General features: G+C 45.0%; 1 protein-coding gene across 1 annotated transcript; it reads left to right on the plus strand.

The window, feature by feature from the left end:
* Positions 1–11,414: 11,414 nt before the first annotated feature.
* LOC119648130 lies at positions 11,415–12,680 on the plus strand. Its single transcript, XM_038049667.1, has 3 exons — positions 11,415–11,574; positions 11,945–12,085; positions 12,145–12,680. Exons 1-3 carry the CDS (start codon positions 11,514–11,516, stop codon positions 12,441–12,443), a joined length of 501 nt encoding a protein of 166 aa, XP_037905595.1. The 5' UTR covers positions 11,415–11,513; the 3' UTR covers positions 12,444–12,680.

A 12,680-nucleotide genomic window follows, 5' to 3' on the forward strand; every position in this document is an offset into this window, starting at 1 on the left:
TACGATGATGAAATCCGTGCGCGGTTGTTGTGAGCCAACAGAGCCTATTTCAGCTTACAAAAACTGTTCCGCTCAAAACGTCTCACCATAGGGTCAAAGCTCGTACTGTACAAAACAAAGATCTTGCCAGTCCTCATGTATTCCTTGGAGACTTGGGTTCTTAGCAAGAAGAATTGCGAACTGTTGGCCGTGTTCGAGAGAAGAATCCTCCGAAGAATGTTTGACCCTCTACATGAGGGTGGACGATTCCGTAGCCTACATAACGACGAAATCTATGAGCGATAACATGACCGTCAAGCTGTGGATAAAATCCGACTCAAAAAGTTACGGTGGGCGGGTCACTTAATCCGTATGGATGAAGATGATCCAGTCTGGAAAGTCTATAAGGGCAATATCTATGGTAGAAAAAGGAGACGAGGCAGACCCTTCCTGAGACGCCAGACAGCTGTTAGGGATATCGAATTGGTGGACCACGACGCAAAACCGGGATGTCTGGAGTTCCTTATTAAAGCAGGCCTAGACCGCATACCGGTTGTTGCGCCGTTGATGATGATGATGAGTCTTTCTAAATTTCACCAGATTTCCTGTTCCAACCACTACGAAGTGGATAAAATAACATAACAACCAAACTAGTGTCAGGCTTTAAAACTGATTCAATTTTGCGCATTTCAAAACGAAGCGGGCCTAATGCCATTGCCAAAAAGCAGATCTCCGAAAAAAAATACCAAAAAACGCCAGCAAAAAAAACAAAATTTTTCCACTGTCCTTTCTAAACAAGTTGCACAATATGGTTAAAAACGACATTATCCGGCTTCCATTCAAGCTGGCCAGAAGAAAGGCAACAAATTCAAGACCTCGAAGACGTTCTAATTAATCATATCGAAGATTTATATCTGTTCCAACGCGATAAAAAAAGCATTTCCAAAGATATTGAGCTCTAATGAATACAAACTCATAAAAGATTGCCAAAAACACACGGATTCCTATTTCAAATAGTCGCGTCTGCAAGTGGCATTTTGGAGCGAAAATAGGTGTAGGTTATTGGTGGCCCGGCTGCGACGAGGCGGATCTAGGCATTTTTTTCCAATTTAAAGCACTTGGTGGCTTTGCCTAATTGAATGGAATTCCATTCATTCTTCGCCCTCTCTCCGCAATGTTTCTTTCTTTTCACCGCAAGAACGTGTGTCCCGGGACCAACTCGCACCTTCGAAAGAGTATCAGATTTGGTGCGACATCTTTTGATAAGATCTTCACAGAATAATTTTAACTATCCATAAATGGGAGGAATATCTGTCTTGTCTTGTTGAAAAATTTAGTAGGGCCATAAAAAAGAGACCTCCTGAAATATTCTAATGTTCGAATTGACGACACCGCCGCCGGCCTTTCTTACTAAACTGGTACATGTGACTCGGTATCAATATCATGCAAATTATGTGCGGAAAAACGTGTGCATATTTAAGTATGGTCAGGTGTACGCCGATAGGTGAATAGCTGAGCAGATTACGGACACATGTCGTATATGGTTCCTTTTGTTTCACCCTAATTAATTTCATGTTTCGGCCAAAGTATGAAAAATTGCAGACGGTGGAATCGAAACACGCTGATGGGAAAACACACATCGGAAACGGCTTTACCGAGACGCAACTTATCATTTGCATTCCAAATGTAATCACTGAAAATAGATTATTATGAAAGCGATTAATTCATTTTATAACGTTTTTTATTGCCTAAGAAAATTTTTTTCCTATAATCCGGAAAAAAGTAACCGAATCACCTTTGCGGAGGTCAGCTACGTTCGGCCAATGAGGATATGATGGTCAAAACTGGCATTCGTACAATAGTAACTGGTTGCTCGCGTTATTGGAATCCTTCCGGCCATTCTTATTCAGCTTATGGTTTTGGACATTTGTTTACGGAGCAATTTAGCAATTCATTTACATGATAATTGCTTAGTTAAAGCGGAGAACAATTGTAGTCTAAACTGAGTTAAATGGTGCTGAACTCTTTCTGGTCCGTCTGAACAAAGCTTGGATTGTGTAGAATGAGTTGCTGAAAGCCCATCTAAAATTTAAATTTTTCATTCAAAACTCAGGAAAGAAAATTATAATATATGTGCCACAAACTGCATCCAATGTGATAATTAAGATCATGAGGAAAGAGATTGGTAACCTTAAATAGTAGAACCTCGAAACGTTGACCCAAAATTTGAAGGCTGAGTGCCCACATTGGGCGCCATTTTTAATAAATTGTCGAGTTGGGAAGAATTTAAAAAGTAATACAATTGACGATCAGAAAAGTAAGGATAGAAATCAAGTACGGAAGTCGAAAAGCGTAACAAATAGTTAGGAGCATTTCCGACCTATGTGAAATGGACCTCACTTGGGTTTATATGAATTTTTAACCATTCGAAAGACTAAAGTTTTACCCCAAACAATGAATGCAGAACTCCTCCATAGACGGTACCCACGGCCCATTTGAGGAAGGAGAAGGGAAGAATCACTACAGTGCGTAACATCCTGCCGTCTTTCGTAGTCTAGGAGAGGCTTCCTCTAATAGGAGACCGTAACGATAATGGTGCTTTCTGCAGCTTTCACCGCCTCGTAGTTGACGGCACATTAGCCATTAGGTTAGTTGGGTCTTAACTGACCAGCAACGTACATCTAATCAGACCAACCACATCACGAGCAGCAGTAGATTTAGTTCCACCTCTTTTAGATTAACTATGATAGTTAGTCATCGTTACATGCGGGTACAGACTGCTCTTCCAAACAAAAGAAAAATCATGTCGGCTATCAATACGCTCAATTTGACGGTCTCCCAACGGAATAATTCATTACAGCTCCGGCTGTCTTTGCAGAGCGGCTACTTCCATCTAAGAATCTAAAATTTGTAATGGTAATGGTCAAAGGACCATCCTGAGATTAAGGGTCGTCGGTTCGGGCCTCACGTTTGGCGCCATTTGTAATGACTTAACGGCCACTCAGGATGGTCTTTTGACCATCGCATTACCGTTAAGTTATTACCAATGGCGCCCAACGTGGGGCCCGAACCCTCGACTCTTAGATTAAGGGTTAATCTTAGGGTGGTGGCCACTGTTACGTGATCCTCGATCGTTGCTCTGCTAGATTATATTTTTGCTACCAATGGAAAATTTGCATAAGAATATTCAAGAAAACAGAGCGCTGATCATTCAATCTGTTTCTATAAATGGTTGAAATTTAATATCCACAATCACTCTCATCACTGTAATATATCATCATCATCAACGGCGCAAAAACCGGTATCCGATCTAGGCCTGTCTTAATAAGGAACTCCAGATACCCCGGTTTCACGCGGAGGTCCACCAATTCGATATCCTTAAAAGCTGCCTGACAGCCTGGCCTACGTCATCGCTCCATCTTAGGCAGGATCTGTCTCGTCTTCTTTTTCTACCATAGATATTGCCCTTATAGACTTTCCGGGTTGGAGCATTCTCATCCATATGGATTAAGTGACCCGCCCACCGTAACCTATTGAGCCGGATTTTATCCACAACCGGACGGTCATGGTATCGCTCATAGATTTCGTCATTGTGTAGGCTATGGAATCGTTCATCCTCATTTAGGGGGCCGAAAATTCTTCGGAGGATTCTTCTCTCGAACCCGGCCAAGAGTTCGCAATTTTTCTTGCTAAGAACCCAAGTTTCCGAGGAATATGTGAGGACTGGCAAGATCATTGTCTTGTATAGTAAGAGCTTTGACCCTATGGTTCGTTTCGAGTGGAACAGTTTTTGTAAGCTGAAATAGGCTCTGTTGGCTGCGCGGATTTCTTCATCGTAGTTGTTATCGGTTGTGATTTTCGACCCTAGATAGGGAAAATTGTCAACGGTCTCAAAGTTGTATTCTCCTATCTTTATTCTTCCTATCTTTGCGGTTTGATGCTGTTGGTTGGTTCGTCTTCGGTCTGACATTGCCACCATATATTTTGTCTTGCCTTCGTTGATGTGCAGCCCAAGATCTCGCGCCGCCTGCTCGATCTGGATGAAGGCAGTTTGTACGTCTCAGGTCGTTCTTCCCATAATGTCGATATCGTCAGCATAGGCCAGTAGTTGGGTGGACTTAAAGAGGATCGTACCTCTTGCATTTGCTGCAGCATCACGGACCACTTTTTCCAGGGCCTGGTTAAAGAGGACGCATGATAGAGCACCCCCTTGTCGTAGACCGTTGTTGATGTCGAATTGTCTTGAGAGTGATCCTACTGCTTTTGCTTTTGCACATTGGTCAGGGTCAGCCTAGTCAGTCTTATTAATTTCGTCGGGATACCGAATTCTCTCATGGCCGTGTACAGTTTTACCCTGGCTATGCTATCACTGAAGCAATCCACAACATTAACACTGAAACCATCCACAACACAGCCCTCCGCGACACCTATAAGAGAGAAATGGATGCCGCAATGACCGCAGTCAACAGAGGACCTGGAGATGAAGCATCAACAAATGATCTTCACAACCACCTGAAAAACGTTATCATGGATACGGCCACAAACATACTTCGCCTCAGTCGCAAAAGGAACGGCTGGTCTGACGATGAGCTAGCAACGGAACGGAAGAATACCGCACACCGAGTAATGTTGCATTCTCAAAGAACGCGGGCACGCGCAGAGACTTATCACGAACTCCGTCGAGCGGAGAAGCGACTTCACAGACGGAAAAAGGAAGCCTGGGAGAACCAACAGGTCTGTGAACTAGAAAAGTACCATCGCTTGCCACAGAGAGAAAATCTAATCTGTTGCTGATTTGCCTGGAGTGAAGCCTCTTTGGTATGGGCCAATGATGTTCTGGGCGTATGGGGCTATCCGGCCTAGCAAGATAGCGGAGAATATCTTATAGATATGTACTCGGCAACGTGATACCTCTATAATTGCTGCACTGTGTGATATCTACCTTTTTATGTATGAGACAGACAATGCCTCGTTGCCAATCATCAGGCATTGATTCGCTGTCCCATACCTTGAGCACAAGTTGATGAACCACTTAGTGTAACTGGTCGCCTCCATATTTAACCAATTCGGCTGCAATTCTATCGGCTCCTGGCGACTTATGATTTTGTAGCCGATGAATTGCACGGACTGTTTCTCCTAAACTTGATGGTGGCAGTATTTGTCCGTAGTCTTCAGTTGGCGGGACCTCCAACTCGCCGATGTTCTGGTTGTTCAGTAGCTCATCAAATTACTCAACCAATCGCTTCAATATGCCCATTCTGTCGGAAATCAGATTTCCCTCTTTGTCTCGACGGGATGAGCATCGAGGTGTATAAGGCTTCATCCTGCTGACTTGTTGGTAAAACTTCCGCACCTGGTGCGGTTGTTGTTGTAATATATAATACATAATATAATCGAATAAAAAGTTAGGTGTTTTTTTTTAAAAAAGGCATAACTTTGTCCGGTTATCGCAAGTGGTTAGAGCACTGGGCTGTCGTAGCAGAAGGCGGCGGTTCAAATCTCACTGGTGGCGGGGAGATTTGTTATCGTGGCTGTATGTCGGATACTAGTCGACTCAGCTGTGAATGAGTACCTGAGTCAAATCAGGGTAACAATCTCGGGCGAGCGCAATGCTGATCACATTGCCTTCTACAGTATACTGTAGTGTACCGTAACGGTCTTTAATGAAGTACTCTAACACACTTCAACGCCCTGATCAAAAATGGATTGTTGCGCCAACGATTATTATTATTATAACTTTGCACTTAAGACCCGTCCGGATAGTCTTTTAACCATCGCATTACCATTAAGTCATTACTTATTCATTATTGTAATGACTTAATGGTAATGCGATGGTCAAAAGACCATTCCTAGTGACCGGAAACGTATACTAAAGGGAAGAGCTATCCTAAAAACCTAAAGAAAAGTGGCTAAATTGGCCGTGAAGGTCCACCCGCAAATATTGAAGCCCCATCGAAGTGCTCCGTCGACAAATGTCCTTTGAGCACTTCGATCCCTCACGTGTAATTATACAAAATTTCACGTATCCATACCGCACCGGATCCTGAAAAATACTTAAAGAAACGTAGGGAGTCGCGTGAACCTACCGAAATAAACACACGCTAGCTAAACCTGGAAATAAAAATTTAAAAAAAAAGACGGCTCAACCACACGCGTGGAAGCGTAAATCGCCGGACCCGAATGCTGCGATCGAAAAGGGGGGCCAACGATGAATCACATCCTCGATCATTGTTTCTCCTACCTCAGATGCTCAGTGAAGCGCGGCCTTGGAACTTCCCATCTTCTCTCCTCCTCCCTTCTCCGCAAAACCCTCATAAAAATAGGAACATCCGCCAAAATAATGATCTAAGAATGCGAAAGAAGGGTGGGAACCTCAGAGGGTGCGCCTCACTAAGCATCTGAGGCAGGATGAACAATAATCCAGGATGCTATCCACCGTAGATCCTCCTTTTTAATCGCAACCCTCGGGTCCGGAGATATTCGGCTCCTCGTGCGCGGTCGGGCTGTCTTTTTTTTTTAAATTTTTATTGCACGAGAACCCCCGGTTTGTTCAAGTATTTTTCAGGATCCGGTGAGGCGTGCAAGCACGTGTCGATGAAGCACTTCAATCCAAGTCAATTTTTTTCACATTTTTGGAATAGCTTTTCTTTCAAAGTCCTCTCCGGCCATTAAGGATGGTCTTTTGACCACCATCAATCACTTCAAGTCGTTACAAATTGTTCCCAATAAATATCGAAAACGATCACAAACCTTTTTTGTTGTTGCTTGCACATATACCGATCACGCTTTTGCCGAGTGTAAAATCACTCACAACGTATGGTATATATGGTATTTCAGGTTCTAACGGTATCGAACTAACACATTAAAGGCGCCTCATAAGATTCTTCTAATAAGTTTATTTTTGCATTACTGATTTGTGTTGACACCAAGCGAGATCCCTTTTGTGAATTAGGAGCGGAAGTGAACAAAAGGGTAAACGGGAAAAAGTTCTACTAATATTAATTTCTGCTACGTAAAAAGCAGATATTTTATCATAGTGAAAATAAATATAATAAGTTATATAATATTTTTTTAGGAACGAAATGGGAGCAAACAACCAGTAAAACATTACCAAAAATAAAGACTGAAGGAAATGTTGTATTCCATTGGAGAATCTCATCTTCGACAAGCGTATTTGGTATCATTCGTAAAAATATAGAAAATGTTCCAGCCACGAATAAGCGAGGTCCACCAAACGTTCTTTCTAAATGAAATGGCAAATACAGTTGATCTGAAACACAAGTAGAGATTTTTTTTAATCTACACTTTTGTGACTGTCGTCCGATAAATGTTTGTCATAACAATTTTTAAAATGGTGCTCTCCAGGAAAAAGTTATTGTTTAGGATAGTGAAGGATCCTAAGTCCACATCCACTTGATGTTGGACCGGACCAAATGGAGAGCAGCTTACTCTCGCGTTTTTTAGTTGGACGAAACCGTTAGTCCCTATGTTTAAATGCTTAGGTGCCATGCCCCACACGAGGGATCCGTGAACCAAAAGAGGTAGAAATTGTCCTCGAAGCACTGTTGGCACCCGAGAATATCACGGAGCACTTGCTAGCCTCTGAAACAACTGCGAAGCGGTGTAAAAACCAATGAAAACAAAGGATGGAGGAGCTTCAGATGTGGTAAAAACAGCACGAGCCGCAGTAGCAATTCCACGGGGTAAGCGAAGAAGAATGAGGTGGTTTTAGTGTCACAGAACCGTGTGAACCTTTGCAAATTGAAGTTAATTGAATTTGCAATCTAAGATTGAGATTGCTTAAAGACTACGCGCCGCAAGAATGGGGGTTCAATTAAAGAAAACATGGAATTCAAACGGAACTTTCTTCAAAAGCAAAAATATAATAATACGAACAATTCAAATTAAATCGATTCAGGCGGCGATTTTGAAGGGTGCATGTGGCCAAGTTGATAGACAGGGTGTGCCCGAGGTGCCAAAGCGATGACCGCTGCGCTGATGGAATAAACCGAGGCGGGTGCGAAGGTGTAGAAAGCACCGTGACCGTCAGAGATTCCCGGTCCGGCGTCGTGGATTGCACTTGCGTCACAGGAAACGGCTGATTCGAGGATGAGGCTGGTGCTGGCGCTGATACAGGCTCGTGGCCGAACATCGCAGGTGACAACGACGACGGAGGCAATGATTCCGAAGGTAGATGATGTGTGGTCTGTCTGTTCCGCGTAAGCTGGCATGAGGTGCTCTGTGTTTTTTCAACACCGTTAACATCCAACAGGAAAGTTCGGTCGTTGCATGTTCGAACCACCCGGTGCTTGCCTGTAGCAGGCTACTCCTGCGGCTTCTTGACAACATCGATACGGCGGAAGACGTATTCGCAGGTGGCCAGGTCCTTGAAAACGAATGGATGATGTAATGTGTGTCTAGCCAGGCGCACCCGACAGATAGCGTTGAACAGTCGCCGGAGTTCCGAGACGAAGTCGTGTGAAGTAATCGCCCGGTATGCGCAGCGATGTGTCGAATACCAGCTGGATCGGTAATGTTTACAAGTTCTCCTTAAAGTGGTGCAGAGACCCGGAAGAACAGCTGGAAGTGCGCGGAGCCAAAGCGTCTACAGTGTGTAGTTTAGGGTCAGCTTGAGTGTTCTATGCATTCGTTCGACCATACAATTTGCCTGCGGATGGTATGGCGTCGTGGTACATAGTATGTGCCCACCAGGTGGCCGAGGTGAATCATCAACTCCGCCTCGAATTTACGGCCTTGATCCACTGTAATCTTGAGTAGTGTGCCGAAGGCGGAGATCCAATGGTCAAATAAGGCTCTGGCAACAAAGGAGGCCTTGACGTCTCGTGCGGGAACCGCTTGAGGCCAACAAGTGTAACGGTCGATGATCGTGAGGGAGTTCACCTAGCCCTCGCATAGTGGCATCGTGACCAGCTGTAGATGGATATGGTCAAAGCGCCCGTCCGGAATTCAAAATTGCCTAGCTCGGCGCTGTTGTGGCAATGATCCTTTTAAAGCGGACAAGGAACGTATGGTTTGGCCCAACGGAGGGCGTCCTTACGGAGACTAAGCCAAAAGAACTTTAGCGCTACCCTCTTAACGGAGGCGTTTCCGCCGGATGGTAGGGCTAGTGTGCCGTATCGAAAGCTTGGCGGCGAAGGGAAAACGGTAGATTCGGCTTGATATAACCATTGTGCTCCGCATAGTAGGCCTCGTAGTCGTCGAGATCGAGCCGGTGCAATTTAAGACGAGGACTGGCCAGGAAGTGAGAAAGTTGAATGTCCTTGGCCTTGCTGATGTTCTTCGCAGATATCGCTGTGGCCATAGAAACGGTCTCAACCTGTGAAAGAGCGTCGGCGACTACGTTGCCTGCGCACGGCGTTTATTACAGGCGCTGATAAAATCCAGTTGCCTACTCTGCCTAGGCGAAGCCTTGTCACCCGTCGAGAAGTAATGGTGTGGATACGGCGCTAATGGCGTGCACGTCCGGAAACGGGCCGATTGTGGAGGCCATGGAGAGACTGGTAAACCCGTCCAGGAGGTGTCTATAGCGCAGGTCGATAAGGAGCCCACGGTAACATTGGCTCCTAAAATGACCATCTGCACGTCGGCGATAGTGAACGGCCAGAGGAAAGGCCGGCGTAGCCCGAGATCCAGGATGAACTGCAGGGTGCAAGGAAGATAGCGGTGCCTAAGTCGACCGGAAAGCGTATCTTCGTGCTATAGTCGGAGACGTACAGCTGTTTTTGGGATATTTCGCCTGCGGTGGTCGGGACGTACAGCGCCGTCGAGTCTAGTTTCGCTGAGAGCAAGGAAAGTTTTACACACGAAAACGGCAGTGTTTTCTGGGACGTATAGCCAGGATACCATGTTTGCTGTGGTACCCGTAATACCCTGTCCTGGGGTTCGATCCCGGAGTTAGTCAGAACGTCCTCTGAGGTTCAAGTCGCGTGGTTGCGGCAGACGGTCCCCCGATGGGCTTGGCGACGGTCGACTTGATGGAGGGGTGGGGAACATGAGCGTGACATGATCCGGGCTGATCTGATGCATCTCATCGGCAACGGCTGCGAGTTCGCCCAACGTCTAATTTCTGATGAGGAGCAGCATTCTGTGAGTTTTCCGCGGTAGTAGTCCAGCTATTTGACCCTGATGATGCCATGTGCTATGCGCGTGCCAGCGAGCCCATGTGGCGTAGTAGCTGCGAAGGGCGTCGCTCGCCGAGTTCTACGCCAATGAGCAGCTTGTATAGCTATGCGTCCGCGGAATCTGTCAACAGAGATAATGGTTGACTTGAGCGCCAAGTATACATCACAGACGACGTCGGAGATCTCACTTATGGTGTCCATAGCCAAGGAGGACACGGTTAAATTAAACCACGAAGGGCCACTCGTGATGTGATGGACGTGGAATTGCGACTCGATTTGCCGAAACCATAGGTCCGGCTAATGCTGCTAACCTCGTGATGGCTGCTGATGTCGAGCAGGGGTGGTCTTTGGAGTTAGTCGACCAAGAAGAAGAATCTCGTTCCCCCTCGAGGAAATCGCGTCTATGCTCGTCGTGGCGCTCGGCGCCCCGTTGCATTACCAAACGGGTTTGCTCCTTATTCTCACGTTTCACGACCATCGCCGGTGTATGCTTTAGACACAACAATGCACAGTCCGTCGGATATCTCCGCGTCGGAATCAATGAGGCAAATGTGCAGAGGCCGAACAAGCACCGTCTTACCGACCATGGAGCCCAGATACACAGGACGCCATAAAGGGGGAAACACAACAAGTGAATGTTCGGAAAAGCAAAGCAGTGGAACTGTCGTACGGTGCGCCTTAAAATCTCACAATAGCGCGTGTATGAGGGTGTGGAGAAAGACACGAGGCACTCCGAAACCGCCGAGCGCAGAGAAAATGCCGGCCACTGCGGACCGATGCCACGAACGCAAACAATAAACAGGGTCACCACTTTGCAAAAGGAGGTTAATTGAATTTGCAATCTAAGATTGAAATCGCTTGAAGACTACGTACTGCAGGAATGGGGGAGCCAATTAAAGAAAACACGGAATTCAAGTCCCAACGGATCGATTACTTTATTGAAGGACAAAAATAATACAGACAATTGAAATGAATTCGATTCAGGCTGCAAAGTTGAAAAGTGCATGTGGCCAAGTCGATGGACAGGACGCCACAAACCTTTCCACCTTCCAACCGCAAAAAGAGATAGACAGACAGGCGAACAGATACTGAATCGATTTTAATAGCTTTTGTTTAACAGAAAACCTTAAAAAGGGTGATAAACAGGTTCATCAATGATCAACGTACTTACGGCCAGCAATTATTATTTCTTCTTCCACGCGCCAACCGTTAACAATTGCGCGCCTCATAAAATACTCACCACACTTCCGGATCTAGGAAACACCAGATGTCTCCAAGATCAGCAGAAGATTAAGTTGATGTCATTTCAGATGTCAAACTCAGATTTTGTCAACAAATTGTAAAGGGCGTTGCTCAGTGCTTCCAAGCAATTATTTTAAAATTCAAGGAGAAATGGCCGGGGTTGGGTCCTGCCTCTTAATTATATGCATTTTAAGCATTGCCATTAATCATTGTGAGTATATAAAATACCTATGAATACCAAATATACTGAGAAAATAGAAAAACACGTCTGTTGTTGCGTGAACATGATGTAAACGATCCATGCATTACTTTGATTCATCTTAGCCACTTATTTGTTCAGTGGAAATTAATTAAGTTAAGCTTAATCAAATGGTATATTCCTAGGTGAAAGTAAATGTAACTTGAGACGGTTAGCGGCTTTGTTGCTAGTCGTTCCCAAATGGCCCCCTTCTAACGCTCATTCCCATCCCTTCAATAAAACATTTCCATTTGGCATTATATTTACAGATTTTGGAAATATTTACACTTACCTTTATCGTATGAATTGCTATTGCTGAAAACTAACTAATATCCATCTCCAGGCTCGGCAATATGGTGCTACCGATGTACGTCAGCTACCCCGGGCTGCGCAGAAAAGTTTAACTGGCGCGGAATAGGTTATTGGGGAGAGCAATGCCCTGAAGATAACGACATTTGCGTCAAAGTCATTGAGCGGCGTGGCGGTAAGTTTCTACTTTCTGCCAAGACGTAACCTTCAACTAATTAATCTCTCTACCACAAGCCCAACAAACTATTATCCGAGACTGCTTGAGTGCCTTACGCGGACCACGAACCGACATTCCTCCGGATCATTACGAAGGATGCCGGCCGGCCGGCAAGGATGTTCGCCTCGGCCACTATGTCAACAACACAATTAAAGAACTAGACGTGCATCGGGATTACTACAACGACGTAACCTTCTGCTTCTGTTTCCTGGATCACCGCTGCAACGGCGCCGACTCACTGCAGTACAGATCGCTTTTAGTGCCGCTGACGACGATCGCGATTGTTCTGAGCTTGTACAAATTTACGAGATTGTAAATCTAGTTTTAGTAAGTGTTGTGTAAATCAAAGAGTCGCGCAACAATTCCGTCCATTTTCGAATGTATTCTGCCTCGAATAGTGCATTCCGGTTTTAAAAGTAGCGTAACGGTTCCCGTCCAAATTCGAATGTATTTTGCAATGAAAGGAATATCCCTGTTTTTACAAAAATAGCGTGTAAGATAAGAGAATTGTTTTATACTACTTGATAACAATAAATTTTTAAAAGACGTGAAA

The sequence above is a fragment of the Hermetia illucens genome, chromosome 2 (assembly GCF_905115235.1).
Source record: "Hermetia illucens chromosome 2, iHerIll2.2.curated.20191125, whole genome shotgun sequence".
Taxonomy (NCBI): Eukaryota; Metazoa; Arthropoda; class Insecta; order Diptera; family Stratiomyidae; genus Hermetia; species Hermetia illucens.

Bases quoted from the DNA above. Each gene is read 5' to 3' on its own strand.
- LOC119648130 (XM_038049667.1), top strand. From the start codon at position 11,514: ATGGCCGGGGTTGGGTCCTGCCTCTTAATTATATGCATTTTAAGCATT. The intron at 11,575-11,944 runs GTGAGTATATAA...ATCCATCTCCAG, and splicing joins AAGCATTGCCATTAATCATT to GCTCGGCAATATGGTGCTAC. The intron at 12,086-12,144 runs GTAAGTTTCTAC...CTCTACCACAAG, and splicing joins AGTCATTGAGCGGCGTGGCG to CCCAACAAACTATTATCCGA.